The sequence below is a fragment of the Seriola dumerili genome, unplaced genomic scaffold (genome assembly GCF_002260705.1).
Source record: "Seriola dumerili isolate Sdu_G_001 unplaced genomic scaffold, Sdu_1.0 BDQW01000189.1, whole genome shotgun sequence".
Lineage (NCBI taxonomy): Eukaryota > Metazoa > Chordata > Actinopteri > Carangiformes > Carangidae > Seriola > Seriola dumerili.
The window spans coordinates 3206328-3228381 of record NW_019174444.1 but is presented as its reverse complement, the minus strand read 5'-3'; the positions used below and the strand labels follow the sequence as shown (position 1 = coordinate 3228381).

At 39.9% G+C, this 22054-nt stretch overlaps 1 protein-coding gene across 1 annotated transcript in view; it reads right to left on the bottom strand.

Moving 5' to 3' along the window:
* Positions 1-22054, bottom strand: part of mast2 (microtubule associated serine/threonine kinase 2) — a 175065-nt gene that overhangs the window by 114771 nt on the left and 38240 nt on the right. The window contains exons 3-4 of the mRNA XM_022753018.1: positions 20093-20167; positions 19974-20041 (exon numbers count right to left, since the gene is read on the bottom strand). Of these exons, the coding sequence (XP_022608739.1) occupies positions 19974-20041; positions 20093-20167 (143 nt within the window). The remainder of the gene's footprint in view (positions 1-19973; positions 20042-20092; positions 20168-22054) is intronic.

Below are 22054 nucleotides of genomic sequence, written 5' to 3'. Positions count from 1 at the left end.
ATCTCTCTCCCACTATTGACGTACTGGTGGGCACGGTTGCAGTAGCAAACATGAGCACATGTGCCGGCGCCAGCTGCTACTCCAACACTCTGTGCTGTGTGCATCAACCAGCCACATGATTGGTTCGATGCAGCGCTATTCTCATTATCATTGGCTGCTCGTGCTGTCTGTCAAAACATGGATGAATGAGCTCTATTGACGTGGTATCGACCATGTCTTATGTTTCTATCAAGGAAAAGTTATTTTGCTATAATTATGGTTTTATCACCCAGCCCTACTCTGACCACAGGATTCCTGACTGAATCAACTGGCACGTAAAAACAAATGTGTTCGTACAATAATTACATCAGACTCATTATATATAATCAAGTTCATCAACAGGTATTGTTGTAGTCGAAGGGTGGACTGTACATTGTGTTTACATTGTTGATCTTCTACACATGAATTTTCCTGACTTCAAATTGACTCAAACATGGTTCCGACATAAATTCAACTCAAACTCCTTCTCACTGCAGAGGAGGAGAATACACACTCACTCCGAGAGCGGTCACACTCTTCTGGATGTCATGCAAATTAAATCTTTCATTTCCCATTAGCTCAGTTCATGGTCTTATTTGTTGGGCTGTTAAGAGCGAGAAAAATAAACACACACACACACATTCACAGGCACACTCTGACACGTGGCAAAAGCCAATGAAATCCTCTATAATAAGAACAGACATGTTCAACTTCCTGTTTTGATTGACAGGAGGAAGTTCCGCCTCACTAGACTTCATTAATCAATCCCTGCACGCAATCAGTCCACCTGTCAATCAGTGGCTCAACCACACAGCCTGATCTGCTTATCAAAGACAGGCAGGGAGAAGTGTGTGTGTTTGTGTGTGTGTGTGTGTGTGTGTGTGTGTGTGTGTGTGTGTGTGTGTGTGTGTGTGTGTGTGTGTGTCCTATACAGTCCAATAAATAAAACGCTAACCACTGAGAGCTGTCTGAGTGAGTCTGGACTGAAGGACAGAATTTGTGTGTGAGATCAATAAGAAGTGAGTCCTCTGTAAATAAGTGTGTGTGTGTGTGTGTGTGTGTGTGTGTGTGTGTATGTATGTGCGTGCGTGCGGAAAATGTGTGTCCTGCTGTTTGCACTTGTGCTCATTCTGAGATTCAATTACCTGGAAAGAAGGGACAGAAAATGGAAAGAATTGGATGGAGAGAAAGAAGAAGTGTAGGCAGACAGGAAGAGGTGTTATGCAGACAGAAAGAAAGATGGCTTTTTTTATAACTCTGCAGGGCACCAGAATTCATTGTTAACAAACAGAAACACACACAGAGACACACTTTGACCAACATGGATATTCCAGTCACGGACACCATTTTCAGTCAGACAGAAGAAAGCATAAAAGTGAAACGTATGTCCTAGAAGCTGAAAACTAATCTGATAGAGAGTGAGGGCAGAGAAACAGACACCAGCTAATGAAAAATAAACAGCAAGCGAGAGGTAAAGTGTGTGTGCGTGTGTGTGTCTTTGTGTGTGTGTTTGTGCTAATGACTGAGAGGAACGTCCTTGGAGCAAACATCCATCACCAGACCACAGTGGAGTTACTTTTTTCAAAGGACTATGAGAGAAAACAACAGAAACACACAGACAAAGAAACTACCCACTAAACCTCTCAAAACAGGAACTAGTCATTAAAATCCAAACTGTCAGATTAAAATGAACGGCACTTTGACACCTGGGCCAATGGGAGAGGTTCTTCTGGCTGTCTCCCCTGAGAGTCTGATCTCTCTGAATACTGGTATCAAACCCGTGTGCAGTCCAGAAATGTGACCTTGATCCACAGTCTGAATACCGAACATGGGATATTGTGATATTTAAGTCAGTAAACTACTTAAGTACAGCTATTTTATATATATATATATATATGTGTGTGTGTGCGTGCGCACTTGTGTGTGTGTGTGTGTGTTTGTGTGTATGTATGAGGGGTTTCTTTCTTCTTTTCTCTGTTTTCTATCAGTCTATGTACACTTAATATCTTTGGGTTAAAGGAAAAGCAAAGACCTTAACATTTTACAAACTAAAAACCTTTTCATTTCATTGAGAAAAACTAGAATCACCTCCTCCTGGTTGTCTGCCTCCGCCCCTCAGACTGGTTTCAGATTACATCCCTGTTAATCCAGAGTCACATAAAATATGAACCATTTGTGTGAGATTTTGTCGTAAATGCTGTGTTAAGTCTTGAGCAATGGCTAAAAAGTGTTTTGTGAGGTCCCACTGACATTGACCTTTGACCACGAAAATCTAAATCTGGTAATCCTTGAGTCCAAGTGAATATTTGTTCTAAATTTGAAGAAGTTCCATCAAGGCTTTACTGAGATATCGTGTCCACAAGAACGTGACGGACGAACATATTTACAAAGGGTCAACCTGTAAACAATATGCGTGTGGAGGAATAATAATTAACACTTAATTTGATAATGAAAAAGTTGTGAACCCAGTTATCCAACACGCTACACACCCAGATGTGACTGGTTTCCATGGTGTTATATGTGATATCAGGACAAAAGTAAGATCAACTGTTCTCCATGTTTGCAGAGCTCATGTGCTCGACAATATGACGTAGGTGGTGTGCAGCTTTGTCATTGATATGTTTCACAAAATGGATCCACAATTCGGTCAACTTCTGCTGAGTGAAAACAAACTCACAATAAAAAATCTTTCTCCTAAATGACTGGGGAATAAAAACTTCCCTCCATATGGCCTTCAGTATCCTGAAGTGGGAAAACAGCCTAAACCAAAACGTAGCCCCATTATCAAACCCACAACATCTCCTAGGAGGTTGTGTGTGTGTGTGTGTGTGTGTGTGTGTACACTGTGAGAGTGTGTATGTACATGTGTACTCCCTCTGCTTTAACAGTGTTTTCTGTCGGAGTAAACAGTGGCAAGACCAAAGCAGAGGCCTGTGGGGATCCAGAGAGCAGAGCCACATCTTATCTCCACTCTGCTTTTATCTGCTGTATGGGAATAAATAAAGCCTGCATTACCCCCCCAACCCCCAAAAACAAAAACACACACACACACTTGGTGAAACTAAGCTTGCCTTGCTGAACACAAACACACTCCCAAAGTTAATCAAAACAAGCCACGAGGCTTGATGAAGCTATCGATTTGCACAGGCGGCTCGAAGCTGAAGAGAACAGGAGAGACAGTATCAGTAAGAGAGAGACGACCAGGAAGATGTTCACTACATCTCCCAACTCATGACAGTTGCCAAGGTGACAAGGACAGTATGTTTCTGTCAAGTCTGCGTGGGCATGTGTATGAGAATATTTTTCTGTGTATCTACACATGTATATAGGAGCATGTGTGTGTGTGTCTAAGGCTGAAAACTGATGTGATTTGTGTCCATCTTTGTGTGTTTGTGTCTTAAAACAATATGTGCCATATGATAACTGAAAAAGGTTTTAGCATGTCCTTGTTGAGCTGCAGTGGAAGGACAGTAACACAAAGAGAGGATTTTGCACTTAAATGAGGAAGAGATCAACTTGATTTGATTCACTCAGACAAATGGAAGATCATATCAGCTTCAAATAATCTTCTGAACACATTTTTGCTCGGAACGAGAACCATAGATTTTGTCCCCATATTAAAACTGCTTTGGGGTGGAATGGTTTCATGGTCCGTGTGAACAGAGGAAATGATTAGAGTAAATTAAACCTGTTTCAGCGTTCATATGGACGCCTAAATATTGTCTGAAGATAATGCTGAAAAACTGTGAGCCTATCCTTTAAGTTCCCAGCCACATGAGAAACACAGGTGTAAGACAGATACTGTCCCTCATCCTGTTGTTCCAACACTCCTGGTCCACAGTGAACTGGATCAGTAACTACTGCATGTGTTGTGATGAGGTTTTGGACAGATGTGCATGATTCTGGTGACTTTTTCTTTGGAAAATCAAAAGTAGTAGTCTGGAAAAGTGTAAAATATGGAGCTTTAAGGGTAAAGTTGTTTATATATATTAATATAAATGTATTGATGTAGTTGGCATCACATTTATAGCATTAACTTAAAATATTAGCATGAATCTCTACGTTCACCTTCCATTAAGTAATGAGTAATGAAAGCTAACCCTAGCCCTGTGTTCAATGGACATGAATTCTATTTTCATAACTTTAGCATGTTTCTATCCATTAGCAGCTCATCTTCCACTGAATGAAAAGATGAGAGCGTGTTGTGGCATCTTAAGTGGTCGTGACACACACACAAACACAAACACACACACACACACACGGGCATAAAGATCCAGTACATGTCATCTTTTCCATTTGTACTGAAAAAGTTCTACATCTCTAACTCTCACTTGTGTTGTTTAGAAAATTCAGTCCCATCAGCTCTGCTTTTTAAATTTATATTCCATTTTTCTGAATCTATTTTCTGTTGCTGCAATAAATCACTGTCCCCACTGGCATCATTAAATTGGCATCTTGTCTCATCTTGTACGCAGATATTCACGCAAACACCAGAAAGACTCGGCAAAGACGACTGTGGAGGAGGAGGGGGAGACAGACCTACAGTCCATCTCAACAAGGCTATCTTATGAGGGTCTGATTCAGCTCTACGTAAGAAGGCAGCTAAGAGGGCTGATACCTTAAAATAGGCAGACACGACCTCATCATGGGCTAATTCAATGCTTCAAATTAAATATACTGCACTGAGAGGAGGATGATGAGAGGCTGAATTAGATGAAAACTGAAAAGAGATAAAAGGGGTATTAACTAATATCAACAACATAACAACAACTCAGGGAAAAATAACTTGAAAAGGAAGATAGACTGCTTAGAGCAAGTTCACCCATTTTTTTCCCCGGGTTCACTTCTCATTTTAGATTTTGTACAGACACTTCAAAAGTGTAAGACTGAGAACAGCCAGGATTGTCTTTGGGCAAGAGAGAGCAACGGAATGTAAACATGTAAATTCTCAAATTAGTCAGTATTGAAATAACAGCCAGAATCCTGTTTTCAATCATGTTATTTCAAATAGCTTCTACTTGGCTTTTTTTTTTTTCGATGCCATGAATAATACTTCCTGTAAATGTTTTAAACCAAATAGTACCAGGAAATAAAGGGATTATCTTCTCTGAGCCACTGGAAGGCTTTTAATGTGAATTGGTGAGCAGGACATGTCTCTGTTGTTGAACTGAGGGAACATCATCTGTGGAAATGTATAAATGTCATAAATTCAACAAGACAAAAACTAATTATAGCATAAACAGCAAAGGAGCATTTTAAAGAAAAAATGGAGATATCTAACTAAAATATTAAATATACTCCGCAGTTTAATAAAATGTCTCTATTTAAGAATTTAAGGTGTGTAAAATCTTGTTTATTTGTTAACAACATTAGTGTGACAACCTGAAAATGACAGGTAGGTAGTAACCAATGTAGCCAAACTTCCTTCTAGCTCACTGAAAACGGCTTATTGTCTGTCATAAAATGTCAGATGTTCATATTAAACATGGCAAAAGTTTTAAATAATGAGGTAAACATATGTAAAAGCAAAGTCCCTGTGAGAGAGAAGCTCTGAACACCACGTTTCTACCTTTCTTTCTACGTCCACGTCGAACTGATGTCAGACATTCCTGACATTTCCAATCATTTATCTTACTTAGTTTTGCAGTTTGCTTTCAGAACCTCCACACCAGTGAGAGGATAAGGTGGTGCTGGGTGATGCAGCTCAGCCAATCAGAAGACAGTGGACTTTTAGGGAGGGGGGCCTTAAAGAGCCTGCAGCTAATGTTGCTTGTTTCAGTCAGAGGCTGAACTGACAAACTGGGTAACAGGTAGTTTGAGATAAATAAGGACTTTTTTTTATTGAAGTGTGAATCATGCAAAAGGTCCCCCTGTGGAGACCCAGAATATAAATACAGAGCTGGGAATGAGCAGAATAGGTGTCCTTCAACTGTGCAGAGACATTAATGTTCCTAAGTGATTGTTTTATGCATAGGAAGTTTGGTTTCATGTGATGTATGACTGTGGAAAACAGTTTATCATTTTGAAAGTCTAATCATTTTATAAATTCAATAACCTGTTTTGTTATTTTCTAAGATTCACTTCTGGTATTAATTACTGATATGTGAATTGTATGTATCTTTTATTGTACTTTCTTTGGGAGAAGGCAAATCCAAATTTCCACTGAGGTGGCAAATAAAGTCAATCAATCAATCATAATCAAGAATATCAAAATATATGGCAGCATTATTTTACACACACAATAATATTTGTATTTTATTCTGTATGAATCAAGCGGCAACCTCTGAGGCTGAAAAATGAAGCCAAAAATTGCATTTCTTCGACTGGCCACTTGAGGTTGGCTCCAACAGTGAGTCAATCCCCCTGGACTCCCATGTTAAAATGTCCAACTTAAAAGCAGAAATAAACATGTTTACAGAAACACACAAAAACAGTTTTGGTCTCTATACCTAATTTCCTCCTTCAGACAACTGTGCGGGGGGTGGATTTTTATATAATTCACCTGTTTACATTTTATGAAGGCTTAAAGTTATGGAGAATTGAGGGCGTTGCCGCTTTGAGTGACAGGTGGATGAACGTATGCCTGCCACAAGTCGGCATGCACAGAAATCTCGGCTCAACACACGCCCTTCCTCTTTGCCCATTTTTGTATTAACAGGGCGTTCAGCAGAGTCAGGTACTAGCAGGATGGCGAGGACGGAGTGACCCACTCTGAGCCTCAAAACCACTCCTCAGAAACCTATGGGTGACATCACGGATACTACGTCCATTTTTATTTAGTCTATGGTATGAAAACACCGTCTCTCCTTGAAGCACCTTTGTGCAGTTTCAAGACATTAACAGGGATCTGACAGTAACCAAATCCTAATTAGTTTTTTGTTATCATTGTCATAATTAGCTGCTGATACTGATTGTAACATCAGACAAACTAATGACGACTTTGACTCTATCTATGACTAGGATTTATCCAGTGGTCTTGTGAGCAGACCTCTGACACATTCACTCTCATTTACATTCATGGCAGTCGTCTTCATAAGTGAAAAGGGAAGAATAAAAGTTAAAAAAAAAGACTTCATTTTTACTTGAAACAAGCTTCTTCTCAACTATGGAAAACCAACACAGAAAAGTCTGAAAATAAAACCTCTTTATATGTCGGCTAATTATTTCAGAGGAATGAGTTGCCCAAAGCCTCGGCTGATGTTGTGCTTTGTTTTCCCTCTGTGCATTCCAAATGTGCACTGATCGCATGCACACACTTAATTTTTCATGGTCTGTCCCTAATTGCTGTCTGCAGTCAGTCATGCTGGCTCTCACCGCAGGAGGCGAGTTTTTGCACAAGTGTGTGTGTGTGTTTGTGTATGTGTATTGGCAGGTAATTAACACAACATAGTCAAAAATCAAGTGGAAGGCAAATGAACCAGTAAACCTAATTCTGGTTGTGTGTTTGGAGTGTGTGTCTGTGGATGATTGTCATGAGCAGGCAGGAGGTAATTAGCCAAATATAGACCAAGTAGAAAACGATGAGAAATCATCTGACTTCTCCCCATTAACTGCAGAGTGGAACATCTGCAGGGCTGGAAATGGAGTCAGGTTAAAATTTTCAGTAGTACACACACACACACGCACGCACGCACGCACAGACACACACACACACACACACAGGTCCATCAAAGCTCTACTTTTTCATGCTTGGCTGCAGGGGTAAAAGCCCTTTGCTGCTAATAAGGTAGGAGGTGAAACCCAACGTGTGAAGAGAAAAAGAGAAGATGGACTAAATGAAGTACAGAGCACGAAAACAAGGAAGTGATGGAGAAATTGAACAAAGAAAAGCAAGAAAAGAGATTTAAGAGACTTAACCAAGCTTGTAGAGAAGGTTGGAGGTAATTACAGGTTGAGCAGCAGCTGACCAGTGACTCGCAGACCTCTGCAATGTTGAACACACTCCTCACATTCTCACCTAATTAAAGCCTGTCACTGTGAGGAAAAACTGTAAAGGTTACGCTGATGACAAACGAGGGGAGAGGAGTGGCAGATAGAGCCCGAGGGCTGCACAGCTAACAGGGCACGAGCTGAATTCGGTATTTGTTATGAAATCAATCCCCCTGAAACTCCGGGTGTGGAGTATAAAGAGCTTTTATTATGCGAGACCAGTCGCATGCTTCAATTATTTATTAGCCTATTTAAATCTTGTCATTAAGGACCACATTAGAAGTAAGATCATAAAAGAGAAAATAAGCCTATATAGCTGCTTCAACTTTGGAAGTTAGTGGCAAAAGTTTGAAAGTGAAAATAATTTGCAGTTAAGTGTTAGAGATGAACCTTTTACACTCATGGCTGGTCACAGTGATTTCTCACTTACAGGCTCAGACCAAACTTTAGTCAAACCCAGGAATTTTAGGCACTTTACCTTAACAATTTTTTTAATTAAGGAATTATCTGATAATAGAATACAGCCCCTTTTACACTAGTCAAAAAACAGATAACAAATTCTAACATCTGGCTTTTGAAATGACTCTGCAGTAGTCGTGGGTATTTACCGGCTCCAGCTCTGATTGACCAGATGTGCTGAGTTGCAAGAGTTGTGGGTTATGGGTTGTTGTGTCTGTTTCAAGTGTGTGGTTTAACATTAATCTGTTTGTAATCAGTTTACCCTAAAAGAGTTTCTCACTGCTCCTGTAACTGGGGACAAAACATGTTTGTAGTTCAAACGAGTTGAAAGTATGCCCCGACTTCCTGTCAGCAAGAAGAGTCTCAATGTTAATGAATTAACTGAACTTCCGCTCCTTTTTTGACAGGCTACACAAATGATGCATTCATGCTCTGCTTTAATGGGAGTATTTCATGGAAACTTTCCGATGGATTAATTGTTTCTTATCTGTCTTATTATCAGGGTCATTTTATATTTGTGCCAATACAGTATATTTAAGAAATGATGCAGTAGATTAAAATATATAAGCAAAAGAGCGAATAAAAAGAGAAAAAAAAAGAAAATACTTGCATAAACTGCTTCGAAGTTTAAGATATGCAAGAAAAAACATTAATCTGACGTGTTTGGGCCTCCATTATCAGTGAATGTCTCTTTACTTTTGCGTCCTTCCTCTGACAGAGGAGACAGCAGGTGCACAAGGCCAGACAGGGCTCCTCACTTCACCTCCATCTCTAATTCATCTGTCTCCCTCCTCCCATCTCTCGCCTCCTCTACCCCCTTGTGTGAGTTTTGTTATTACACTGTGGCGTGATTTATTTATTCTGTCCATCACAGCGTTGCTCTTTTCCCCCTCATCCCTCCTTCTGCATAATATTTTCCATCTCATCACGGGACGCTCCGCTGGAGTTGTCGAATCTCTTGTCTGCTGAGGTGTGAGGTGTGAGACGGGAAGACGAACCTGTAACCCTCCCGGCCTCTCTGCCCTTCACATCTGACAGTTCAACAAAACAAAACAAAACCCTGCACACTTTCACTCGTGTGTGTTTCAAAAGTATCATGGCTCCGCTGTCAATGTGCCACTCTTCTCTTTTCTCTTGCAAACAACTTGGGAACAAATAGTGTATCACGCATGAAGTTAGATATTAAGATAGTGACTGAGTGTGTTGTGCCTATTTCATCATTTTTTACAAACAAATTGAGCGTTGTGCATAGTCTAAAGTTAAAACTAAAGTTTTGTTAGGGAAGCATTCTGGGTGCTCTTATATTTCCTTTACACAAGCTCCCTCTGTGCAACATTAGTCTGTTTTGTTTTTTGTTGATATTTTCTTTCTTTCTTTCTTTCTTTCTTTCTTTTTTTATTGGTGATATAACATTTTATTCAGAAAGTGACATAGAAGACATTGTGACAAGGAAATAATACTCAGACAGTTGATGTGACAAAATGAGGTTTAGCAGTCAAGGTTGAATTATGTAACATTATCATTACAATATCAACTACACTTTTCTGCAGATGACACACAGTTCTATGTTTATGTTCAAATGTGTGATTTGTACTTGTTGCTCCATCTTCTAGCTGCTGAGGTTTTGGCGTATTTACAGAATCTTGATGCATTAGCCTCACTATGTTATTATTTTCATTTATTTCTATGGTTTCAGACAGACAGCTCTTTGAGGTGCCATTTGGTTGTTTCTATACATTTTGTATGACTGCATGTTTTGAAATTTTATTCATGATTGTCTAATTGAATTGTGGTGCATATTCTGTGTGTTTCTCTGTAACACCATTGTTATTTGTGCCTATTTGGTCCCGAAACTGAAATTTCTAATCGTAAGTTTAGTGGTAAAAATAAAGGTTAAAATAAAAATATATGAAATAAAAACTGCTTGTCTCCTTGCCCTTAGTGTTGGCCTCTGAACAAACACCAAAGATTCCTAAAAGATAACATTAAAATAGCCCTGTTATATTACTGTAATATGAGAGTGATATTCCCTGATTTCTCCTCATATTTCAAAGACTAGATTATACCACTAAAAATTCACAAAGTGAGACTATTTTCTAAGACTGCCTGTGTCTTAAGTTTAGTTGTTCTTTACTAAAAACAGTCTCCGCTGGGTCTCTTTTCTGCTGCGGTGTCCAAGTTGAAACAAGGACACTGCAGTCGTGTGGAGCCGAGCCGAGCTGAGCGGGACTCGTCTCTCACCTGAACCTCGGTTACTGTTCGCCTGCCAGCTCTGCTCGGCTCTGTACTTTCCTCCACCAACACACTAAGTGACTCCTCTTAAGCTTAAGCCTCTCCTTCTCAACTTAAAGAGGATCAAGAGATGAAAGCAGAGAGAACGGAAGGAAAAGAGAGAGTGAAGTGAAGACAGTGAGAAGACACCAGAGCCAGAATGGGAAGGAGGAAAATGCCAGCAACAATACAGGGATAAAAAGAAATTGAAATACAGAAATAAAGCGTGCCGAAGACGACTATGAAAGTGAGCATGAAAGGGAAGGCGGCTTGGCTGCTACACATGCCTGTATCGGGTAATTTTAAGTATAAGTATATTAATGTTTGGTAAAATCTTTTGAAGCCCTGTCTCAAGACTAAGGAGATTAAACAAGAAAGGGGAATGCATGGAACGTCTCATCCATATGGGAAAACTGAATATGACACACATACTGTCTACCTTAATCTGACCATGAAGGACAGAGGAAGCTAAACTATGTTCTTTTACGAGACATGTCTGCAGGCTGTACTATGATATGAACAATCTGGCTCTGTCTGAAATGAACTGATTTCATTACAAATTACTTGATCAGTGGTTTGTATATTCCCAAGGAGCAGCTATTTTACAATAAAAGCATATGTACACCATCCAAGATTTGCTTCACCCATTTAAAGGGTTGGTTCAAACAAATGACAAAATAAAGGCTGTGTTACTCTGGTTTTTATAGGGGCTATTAAGCTAAGATCAGGCTTCATCTTAGGAACCTTGTTTAAGAATAGTAGATTTAAGATGTACAAAGTAACATTTAGGGATACATTTAGGTGGTGAAATTCTGCATTTTCCGATTATCGGTATCTGTATTTTTTTAAACCGATTACCGAGAAATACATTTTAAAATGCGCTACTTTGGCTCTGATGCAGCCGCCTGTCTCTGGTGTGTAATCAGCATTCTGTGGTCTGAAGCAAAGTCTCGCCCACAGCACGATCTGATTTGTTATAAGTCACAAGTAATAGCTTATCACACTGAAGGCTGCCGTGTACACAGACGCACACAGACTAGAGCAGCTCTGGCTTTGGTTAACAAACGGAGCCGTGTGTCAAAGGTAGGAGCAGACATCATGAAGATGTAATAAGCATCACAATCCTCCACACTGAAGCTACAACAACACCACACTGATGAACAAGTTCATCTGTTGGTCCAAGACACACCGAGCAAGAGAGAGAGAAGCTAGCGCTAGCTGCTAAGCTAAAGTAAGTAGCTGATGTGAACAGCATGTCAACAACTGCTGAGTTAGTGAAAGTCACTAAAAGGAGCAGAGAGCTCTGGGTGCTGGAGCACAACTAGTGTAAGTTTAAATGTACAGCAGGTAGTTAGTCACTGTGATGAAGAAAAGGAAGCATGAGACACTACAGTGACTGCAGCACGTCAGCAGGTGAACGGTCACAAACACTCACTAACTGTTACTGAGAAGATATTTTACTACAGTAGAAGTAAATCACTGTGTAAAATGTTCTCAGATAAAAGTACAAAGTAGGTCAGTTAAGTACTCTGAGTAAACGTGTTACATTTTAAAAGGGGGAGGGGAAGGGGAAAACATGTTATATGGTGATGATAATAATTTATGACAAATTAAATTAAAGAGCATCTTTAGGCTGCCAGGTGAATCAGTTCACAGGTGAGAACAACACAGAAATCAACCAATTCATTCCAGTCAGGCTCTTTGCAGCCTGTGCATACACCTAATATACACTCAATTGTCAGTTTATTAGGAACATCCAGCTAAAACTGATGTAGAGTGATACAAAAGTCCTGCAGTAAATCCTCCTCCATGAAGGTTACAATGTTCAGTTTGTATTAAAATAGTTGTAGATAGTATGACAGTATCAACTGTATGATCATCATGGAGGATGTAGTGTGTGTAGCTGTGTTACATTATACAGAGGTGTTTGTTATTTAGCCTACTTTCACTGATATAAATGGAGTGGACAACAAAATATAAACACCTGGACGCCACGGTGATTGTCCTTATACGGCAGTAGTTTTGTGTTGGCATATCGGATTCAAATATCGGTTATCGGCCTTGTTTAGCGATAATCTGTATCGGCCCTGAAAAAAACTTATCAGTCAATCCCTACTGACATTATTATCAAAGACATTTTTTTTTCTGTTGGTTTTGTGGCAAAAAAGAGATAATGAGCAGTTATCTAGTAAATGTTTCCCAAACCTCAACTATACAAACTCCAGATGGCGACCTTAATTTTTAACTGCTTGGGATAAGACACCATTTGAGAACATGTAGGATTTAGGGGCATCTACTGAAAGAAATGGAATTTAATATTCATAATTATGTTTTTCATTAGTGTATAATCACCTGAAACTAATAATCATTGTGTTTTTGTTAGTTAGAGCCCTTCATATCTACAAAGGGATCGGGTGCCTGCCATGTTGTGTCGCCATGTTTCTACAGCAACCCAGAAAGGACAAACCAAACACTGGATCTAGGGGGGGGGGGGGCCTTTCATGTTTTTTATGTTACCTGAAGGCAATCGTAGGTTCTCAAAGGGTCAGGGCAGGGGATTGAATTGGTTGAAATCTGTAACCTCACCACTAGATGTCTCTAAATCCTACACATATATAAATATAAATAAAAATATAAGATTTTGTAGAAAATAATGTTCCTCCAAAAAAAGTTGATGTAATTTCGGCTTCAGCACCTAAATTCACATTCAGATGAACAGTAAAACAGAAAAACATTCAACAATAAACAGCAGGTACTATTCTGATGAATGTGAAGTAAATGATGAGTGTGTGTGCATTTGTCCAATATGTGTGTGTTTGTGTGTGCGTGTGCGTGCGTGTGTGTGTGTGTTTGTGGTGAAGGGGGACAAGCATTTGTGTCCTGCTGTCTCTCAGCAGGTGAAGTCAGAACAGAACAGTTTCCTCCTTGAGCAATGAATCATGCTGATGACAAGGACAACTGACAGCCTGCAGCAAGATGAAGAGGTGTGTGTGTGTGTGTGTGTGTGTGTGTAGTGAATGTGAAAATAAGCAGGACAGACATCATGTAGATAAACAAAGAGGACAGAAACTGAGCAGATCAGACACAAATACACACAGAAATACACACATACTTTCTTTCTGTTCAGCATCTCCTCTGAGAGTCCAACCTTCAACATGAGTCATCAGCACAGTTTCTACCCTCAGAGCACTTTACAGTCAAGCTGCGGCTGCTGTTTGTTTCACCAGGAGAAATCCTGCAGTCAGAATGAAACCTGTACATTGTTTACTGGTTTCATTTGGACCATTTGCTCCGGAGTTAACAACAGTGCAGCACTGTGTTAGGGCTACAGCTTCGTCTTTAGATGATGTGCATTTTAACTATAGAAAACGGAAGCTGCTGTGTACATCAAACACCAGAAGGAGGCATCTGCAAGCACAAGCACTGTTCCATAACCTTTACATGAACATAAAACTACGGAAATCAAATTTTCCATCAACTACTTTTTTGTAAATAAATTGGAATACATGTGACCAGATCATCAATCTAGTATCAGTAACTCACTAATTTTGCTGTTTGCCACTAAGATGGCTTTTGCATTTTTTCTTATTTTTCTTAACAATTGATTTCCATTTAGAAAACAAGTAAAGAAACAATTAGATTGACATTGGTGTCGAATGAAACCAGGAGCTTAAAAACACTTTGTGAAGGATTTTTAAAGGATTATAGCATCACATTTTGCTGTTGTATGTTTTTATTTGCAGAAAATCACTAACAAAAAACTACTGTGTGTGTTGCTTCATCCCAGTTCCAATTTCCTTTTTTAAATTCTACAGAGAAATGTAAAAATGTTGTGCAAAGTCTGAATTTGGGTCAAGCTTTTGATGAAGCTACCTGAACAACACAGAGTGTAAACTCTAACTTGGGCTTGTGCCTTCGCCGTCTATCTGTTTCCTTCTTGGTTTCCTTTATGGCTTCATATTCTTCAATTATCACATACAAGTTCATTTTATATCCCAGCTGTCAACAACAAACAGACCTGGACTAGAACTGACTTGGTTTCCAATCAGTTCCGATTTCAAAATCGCAGGTGCAAGCCGAGCCGTTAACCCGGCCGTCACCGTCTCTGTAAGTCACAGCGGAGGAGACTTGGTATAGGACGCAGTAATTATTCAACATGTTCTCATGTATATTTAAGCAGGAGCTGCGTCAGCCTGTTCCCCAGCAGTTCCGACACACCAGTATGGAGGAGAATGAGGTCACTGAGGCCTGACGTCTGCGCGCACACACGCGCACACACACGCACACACACACACACACAGTGTACTTCACAAAGAGCTGGATGTCTCAACACAGCTCTGTTTACTCCAGGTTTCATTTATCTCTCTGTTTGAACTGATGAGCATCTTACAGAGGACAGTTTGTCTCACATCTCTAGGATGAAAGCAGCCGAGAGGTTCAACAAGATTCAACATCTATGACACTGACGAATAAAGTTGGAAAAGATGTAAAATAAATAAATAACAAGGTCTCAAACAATTACAAAGACATCGTTACATGTCCTGCTTGTAGTTGTTGGGAATCCAATTTTTCACATGGATAATATCTATGCAAAAGGGAAATGAGTTAAAAAAGGGTAGAACAAATAAAATATACACAATAAAAACATATTAATATTGTTGCGTTGTTTTTTTTTGTTTGACTATTTGTCTGCTTGTTTTGCTGTTGTCTCTTTTTAGACTGAACATCTGTATATTTTTAGCTAATTGTTTGATATTATCAAATGTTTTTCCTGTTTTTTTTTGTTTTCGTCTCTTCTTAGACTCTACATCACAATCAAAGCATTTCAATATAGTATTTTACTCTACTTTCAGATCTGTAGAGTGTGGTGGTTTTATGATAATGACTATTTTAATTACACTGCACATGTAAAAGCCCAACTAGGGACAAGAGTTGAAAATTAGCAACAGCTATCAACTCATCAGCTTCATGCTTTCTATTGGAACTATGTTAAACTCCATCGACCCTATTAAATGAAGAAATTAACTTAACTAAAACAATGTATTAATTCCTGTGTGATAAAGGTCAGTCTTCACGATAAATATTGAATCTTCTCATCTCAGAAAGAAAACAGAAAACCTGTTTCTAAAATATAAAACCATTCCTTTAATGTGACAACAGTGGGTGAACCACTGCTGCTCTCTGGACGGGGAGTGTTTACTGTCTGTCAGCGGATGGCACAGGGTCAATATAAGTAGAGAGGTAAACAGACAAACACCGAGCGGAGAGAGGGCATGTTTTATTTACCTGAACTGGTTGTGTTGTACTCTCATGTATCTGCCTCACCGTTTTTAATGACGATGAGCCAAAAAACAGGACTGCAATAATACAGCAGCTCTCCACTTTCATGTTCAGCCCTGTACTCTCCTTCCAACGCAGTCTTTCATTTCTTTTTTCCCCTCCAAAACAAATGCTAATAACATGCTAATCTGATTGTGTGTTATTGTAAAGTTTCACTCCTTCACTGAATGAAGCTGCTCGGTGAAAGAACAGAATCTCAAAGAGACGCAAGATAAAAAAGATCATGTTCTTTCACTGTGTGTCCGTATTCTGTCCAGGTGCAGAGCACTTAGCAATTTTACAGGAAACACAAAAGCGAGCACACACACACACACACACACACACACACACACACCACCTGGCACTTGCAGGGGTTACCAGGCAATGCTTGGCCGTTACCCTCAGAAAACACATACACACATGCACTTAAACAGAAGTGTCAGAGAGAGGGAGAGCAGGCGTGAGCAGACCCTCGTCCATTAGTCAAGAGGTAAACACCATCTGGACGTCCACAAATGTTTTCCCCAACACACACATACTCCATGAGATCCATTCATTTCGCTTAATAACATACACACACACACACACAGGGACACATCAACAACACAGGTGTTAACAACGCACACATACACACCCCGAGGGAGGACATTCTCCCTCCATTAACATCCTGTGAGGCCCTGCACTCTTTTTAATTCCAACACCAAGGGGACAAATACATTCTTAAAGACTAATCCTCCTGTTACAGCAGCATTAAAGAGGTTTTATAAGTGATGTCATGTCAACAGCAGCCGAGTGATTGTGATTGTTGTGACTGTTTAGCAATATTTGAGTAAACTGGCTACAAACACAAGGGTTACTACACAACTTTAGGTACAAATGTTCAATAAAAGCCTGAATTAAGATCAGTTCATCTGTGATGAAGAAGTTGATGGTGGTTGTGATGGTGGACATTATAAGTGTACAGTAGACTGTACAGGTGTATCTAATAAAGTGGACATTTAAGAAAGTGGACAAAAGCACTCCCTTCATATAATCTAACTATACTATGAACATGTAACATTACTGTCACTGTCGCTAACACACAGAATCCCTGGTCAACATTAGGAAAACACAATAAAAAAAAAAAGTCAAGGCAGCCATGTAGAAAGTTATACTGTGACAAATAGAGGACAATTAAGTTTGAAAATGCAAAAAAAAAAATGCTACAAGAAAAATCTGAAAATAAAATACCAGACCCTATAGGAATCTCCCTTTTTAAAATCTAATCTTACGTTTCATAAAATATGACAAAAAAGCTGAGAAGAAAAGCAGACACTGGTGAAAAACATGACAAGTGAGTCAGAGGGGCTCAGGTGTTCTTCCTAAATCCTAATGTAAGTCAATTCAAACCATGAGATGGAGCTTTAAGCCCTGTAATATAAAAACTCTGACAGCCGTGACCCTGAGGAATACGCTGTGCAGGAGCTGCTGTTTATTGAGAGGCAGAGTGAGAGCGACTGAAACAGGGTCAGAGAGACAGAGACAGTAACAGTGAACAGGAGAGAGGAGGAGGAGGAGAGTCTGCCAACGAAAAGGAAAACATTAATAAACTTACCCTTGAGAAACATAATAACCTACGATTATTTTCTCAACTAGAATAACTCTGCAGATCAGATTTTCCATCTGAAATCCAGGCTACAATTTCCTGCTGGCTGCATCCAGCGATCCCTCACAGAGGGAAGAAAAAGCTCATTATGAAGCCTTTCAAACGAGCCAAAATAAACTACAGATGCAATTCATTTTAGCTTCCTGATGCTCACCGCAGACGGTGGTCCTTCAACCAGCCCCACCACAGCAACATACAGAAAAGATGGCACAATATTTATGGACTGTATGTGCTGAACATTCAGCTCATGTCTATGTGTTTTATAGAGTTTATGAAAAAGGAACCTGACGATGGAGGAACATCGGAAACATTCAACATGTGAGTTTGATTATATGTAAGTAAACTGTGAGATAAAAGATGACAGGTTGTCCATATCCTACATTCATAGCACACAGCAGAGATGAGACAAAGCACTTGGTGATGCTCTTCGCATTAGACACAGCTGCCATCTGGTGGCAGCTCTTGACTGTGGTGTCACAGCTTCGTATCAGCTAATCCAGATAAGTTTTTAATTCTTCTGAACCTGATCAGGCCTCAGCAGGTGAGTTCTAACCAGGTAACCAGGATCTAATGTAGTTCATTTCTTTTGATTGATCATTTTATTTTGTCTTTTTCATTTCTTAACCCTTCTAACCTTGTTTGCATGAATACACATCTGAATGTATATTTAAATCATTGCTGCTATTAATATTTTTTTTGTTATCTATATATTTTTCTGTACTCAGGTCTCACTTGTAAATGAGAACTTGTTCTCAATGTGGCTTCCTGATGAAATAAAGTATATACATATATATACATATATATATATATATATATATATATATATATATACATATCTATTTTAACAAAAGAATGGTTTAACTTGGTTTTCAGTCCCCATATTTTACATGTTAATGGCAAAGTTATATAGCCCATTCAAGTGAGGGCTTTTAGATCCCACTTTATGCTGTCATTTGCAATCAGTTAGGCTACTCAAAACAGTGGTCCCTATGTTTTTTGCTTGTTTGTCCACATGTTGATGATTGAAAGTCTGTACAGGGTGAAAATAGGCGAATTAATCTTCTTATCTGTCTTATTTCCATTTGGGAGGAAGATGATTTAAGTGTTTGGCATCACGATTTCCATCAAGCTCTGGATGATGCAAATGGTTGCAATTAAGGATTACTGAATGCAACACATCTCATTACAATTAAACTAATTACACTTGAAATTTGTGGGCCCAGCACAACTGAAATGAAACAACATGAAAACAAAAAAGGGAATATTTTAGAACTTCATTCATCATTTCAGTCATTTTAAGAGCAAAATTCAATACTTTTTAGATTTTGTTGAAGAGTTTACAGACATCTGACATAATTTATAAACTAAACAATAAATTCAGTGAGTGACAATCAACAGATTAACTGAGAATAAAAACATGATAAATTGTAGCTCTCAGACTGTAGCACCAAAATAAGAACATATAGAAACTGTTCCAGAAAGAGAGAGAGAAAAATAACCTTCATACTCTCCAAAATTGTAAAAATCATATGTTTAGTTTTCTGTCATAGTGAATAAATGAGGTATGAGCAGAGAAAGATTCCCTTTGTAATCCCCTCTACAACCAGCAGGAGGCAGAGTAGAGCACACACACAAACACACAGATCTGCACACACACACACACAATCATACTGCAGCAGCATTCATCTACAGTACAGTCATGTGGGGTCAGCACTGCACTGTGCTGCATTTTGGCCCATTATACAATCGAGCAAACACGCACACATCACACCGACTGTCATTTCTGCTTCATAAGTGTTTCTATGGATGTTAAATGCTGCTGTGTGTGTGTGTGTGTGTGTGTGTGTGTGTGTGTGTGTGTGTGGCTGTAAAAGTCTGAGTCATCCTCAGTCTGCCCCCCTCCCCCCTGCATTCAGCTGGCAGAGGTTCACTCTAACAGACAGGATCCATATGGAGCAGGACAGATTCACAGTGAGTCGACATTAAAGACTGTCACAACAGCAAAATCACATCTAAGACTACTTCTTGTCGAATTGTGCCAGCAGATGTAGAGCTTCAAGCTAATTCTTGCTAATCTGATTCGATTATGCATCCATAGTTTTGTAAAATGTGATCTGAGCGGGATGACATACAGCCCATGATGACAAATACAACTATCACATCCTAATAATCTTAATTTAAGAGTTTTCAAAGTCTTCAAATCTGAATCTGAGAGGAAGTGACTTGTTAAGATTATGAGGAGTTTTGCAGTCTGTGTGTGTGTGTGTGTGTGTGTGTGTGTGTGTGTGTGTGTGTGTGTGTGTGTGTGTGTGTGTTGGGCTTGTGTACTGACCAGTCCGGTGAGTGATGGAGCAGACTGTCCCAGGGCCTGGCTCCTCATACGGACCAGGTTGTTGACCTCTCCTCCTCCTCCTGCAGATGCTCCCCCGATGGCCCCGAGCGCTCCGAAGCCTCCAGAGGGCCCCTGCCAGGCCAGCTGACTCACCCCGGCGTGCAGACTGCTGGACAGAGGCAGCAGCTGCTTACCTGTGGAGGGAGGGAGTAGAGAATGACTCAGCCAACCTGCTGCTCCCTTACACATGGACACACCGTGCTCGGTTCTGTTCACACTGGACCAGAATCACCCGTTTCTGATTCAGACATGATGCCTCTCCACCCTGAAAAACTGAGTGAAATTCAAAGTGGCTCAAACTTAACAGTAGCTCACATTCATCACTCCCACTGCAGCTGTCATACTCCTCAACCCAACACACAAAAGAAACACAAAGAACTAACCAGCCTTTATGAAAAAGAAAAATACAACTGAGCTGCTGTTTCACAGGGGATTAATACTATCACATGACCTGTGTTTGGTGAAATATGGTAGTTAATCTGAGGTGGAATTTTCACTTTACAGATTAAAGACATGGCAGATTGGCACAGGATTAAGAATATGGACAGTTACCCTGAATCACAGGATGACATCAGGTAACATCATGAATAAATCTTAACACAATTTAAACCGAGGGTGTGAATTGTTCAAAAAGGGGAGGATCAAATCAACTGCTGACTGCTGTGACCTGCCACCCTGAAGCTTCATCTGAACACAACTCATTGTGTTTGAAGCCAAAGAGAAGCTGCAAATTTTAGAGCTGTAATTTCCTAGTAAATCAAATACACTGCTCAAAGAAAATTTAGGGAACACTTAAATCACACATCAGATCTTGATGAACAAATTATTCAAGTTGAAAATCGTTAATTATGTACATTGTATAATTTGTTGACAACAAAATGACGTAACAACAGTCAATGGAAACCAAAATCATCAACCCACTGAGGTCTGGATTAACAATCACAGCCAAAATCAAAGTGAGAAATTGAAATCACAATCAACTCATAATGTGACTCAGTAGTGTGTATGGCCCCCGCGCACCTGTATGCACAACCAACAACGTCTGGGCATGCTCCTGATTAGTCGGCAGATGGTGTCCCGTGGATCTCCTAACACACCTGGATCAGGGCATCAGTGAGCTCCTGTCTGTGGTGGTACTTGGCCTCACATGCACCGATACATAACGTCCCATAGGTGCTCAACTGGATTTAGGTCAATGCCTTTGTCATCCAGGAACTGCCTACACACTCCGGCCACATGAGACCAGGCATTGTCCTGCACCAGGAGGAACCCAGGGCCCACTGCACCAGCATGGGGAGGTATGCTGGATGATGTTGTAGGCAGCATAATGCTCACCACAGCATCTCCAGACTCTTTCATGCCTGTCTCTCACATGTGCTCAGTGTGAACCTGCTCTCATCTGTGAAGAGAACGGGGCACCAATGGCGGACCTGGCAATTCTGGTGTTCTCTGGCAAACGCCAATCTAGCTGCAGGGTGCTGGGCTGTGATCACAGGTCCCACTAGAGGACGTCAGGCCCTCATGCCACCCTCATGGAGTCTGTGTCTGACAGTTTGGTCAGAAACATACACACCAGTAGCCTGCTGGAGGTCATTTTGTAGGGCTCTGGAAGTGCTCCTCCCCTTTCTCCTTGCACAAAGGAGCAGGTATGGTCCTGCCAGGGGTTTGGGGTCACCTGTTGTCACTTTCATTTGCACCAAAGCAGGTGAAATTAATTCACAATCACTTGTGCTTCTTAAATGGTTCAATTGATATCCCTGAACTTTAAGTGACTTGTTGTTATACTGTGATGATTAATTGTTCCCTTAATTTTTTTGAGCAGTTTATACAGGACTGTGAATTAGGGTCACTGAGGGGGAAAAATGTGAAGATTTCCAGAAGAAACTTATAATATTTGATGAGAAAAGTGTTTTTTTAAACAGAATAAATTTGTAATCAAAATTAAATCATGCTACTAAAAGACCACAATCATAGTTTCATGAGAAAAAAATCATAATGACTCAATATTACATGAAAGGCTG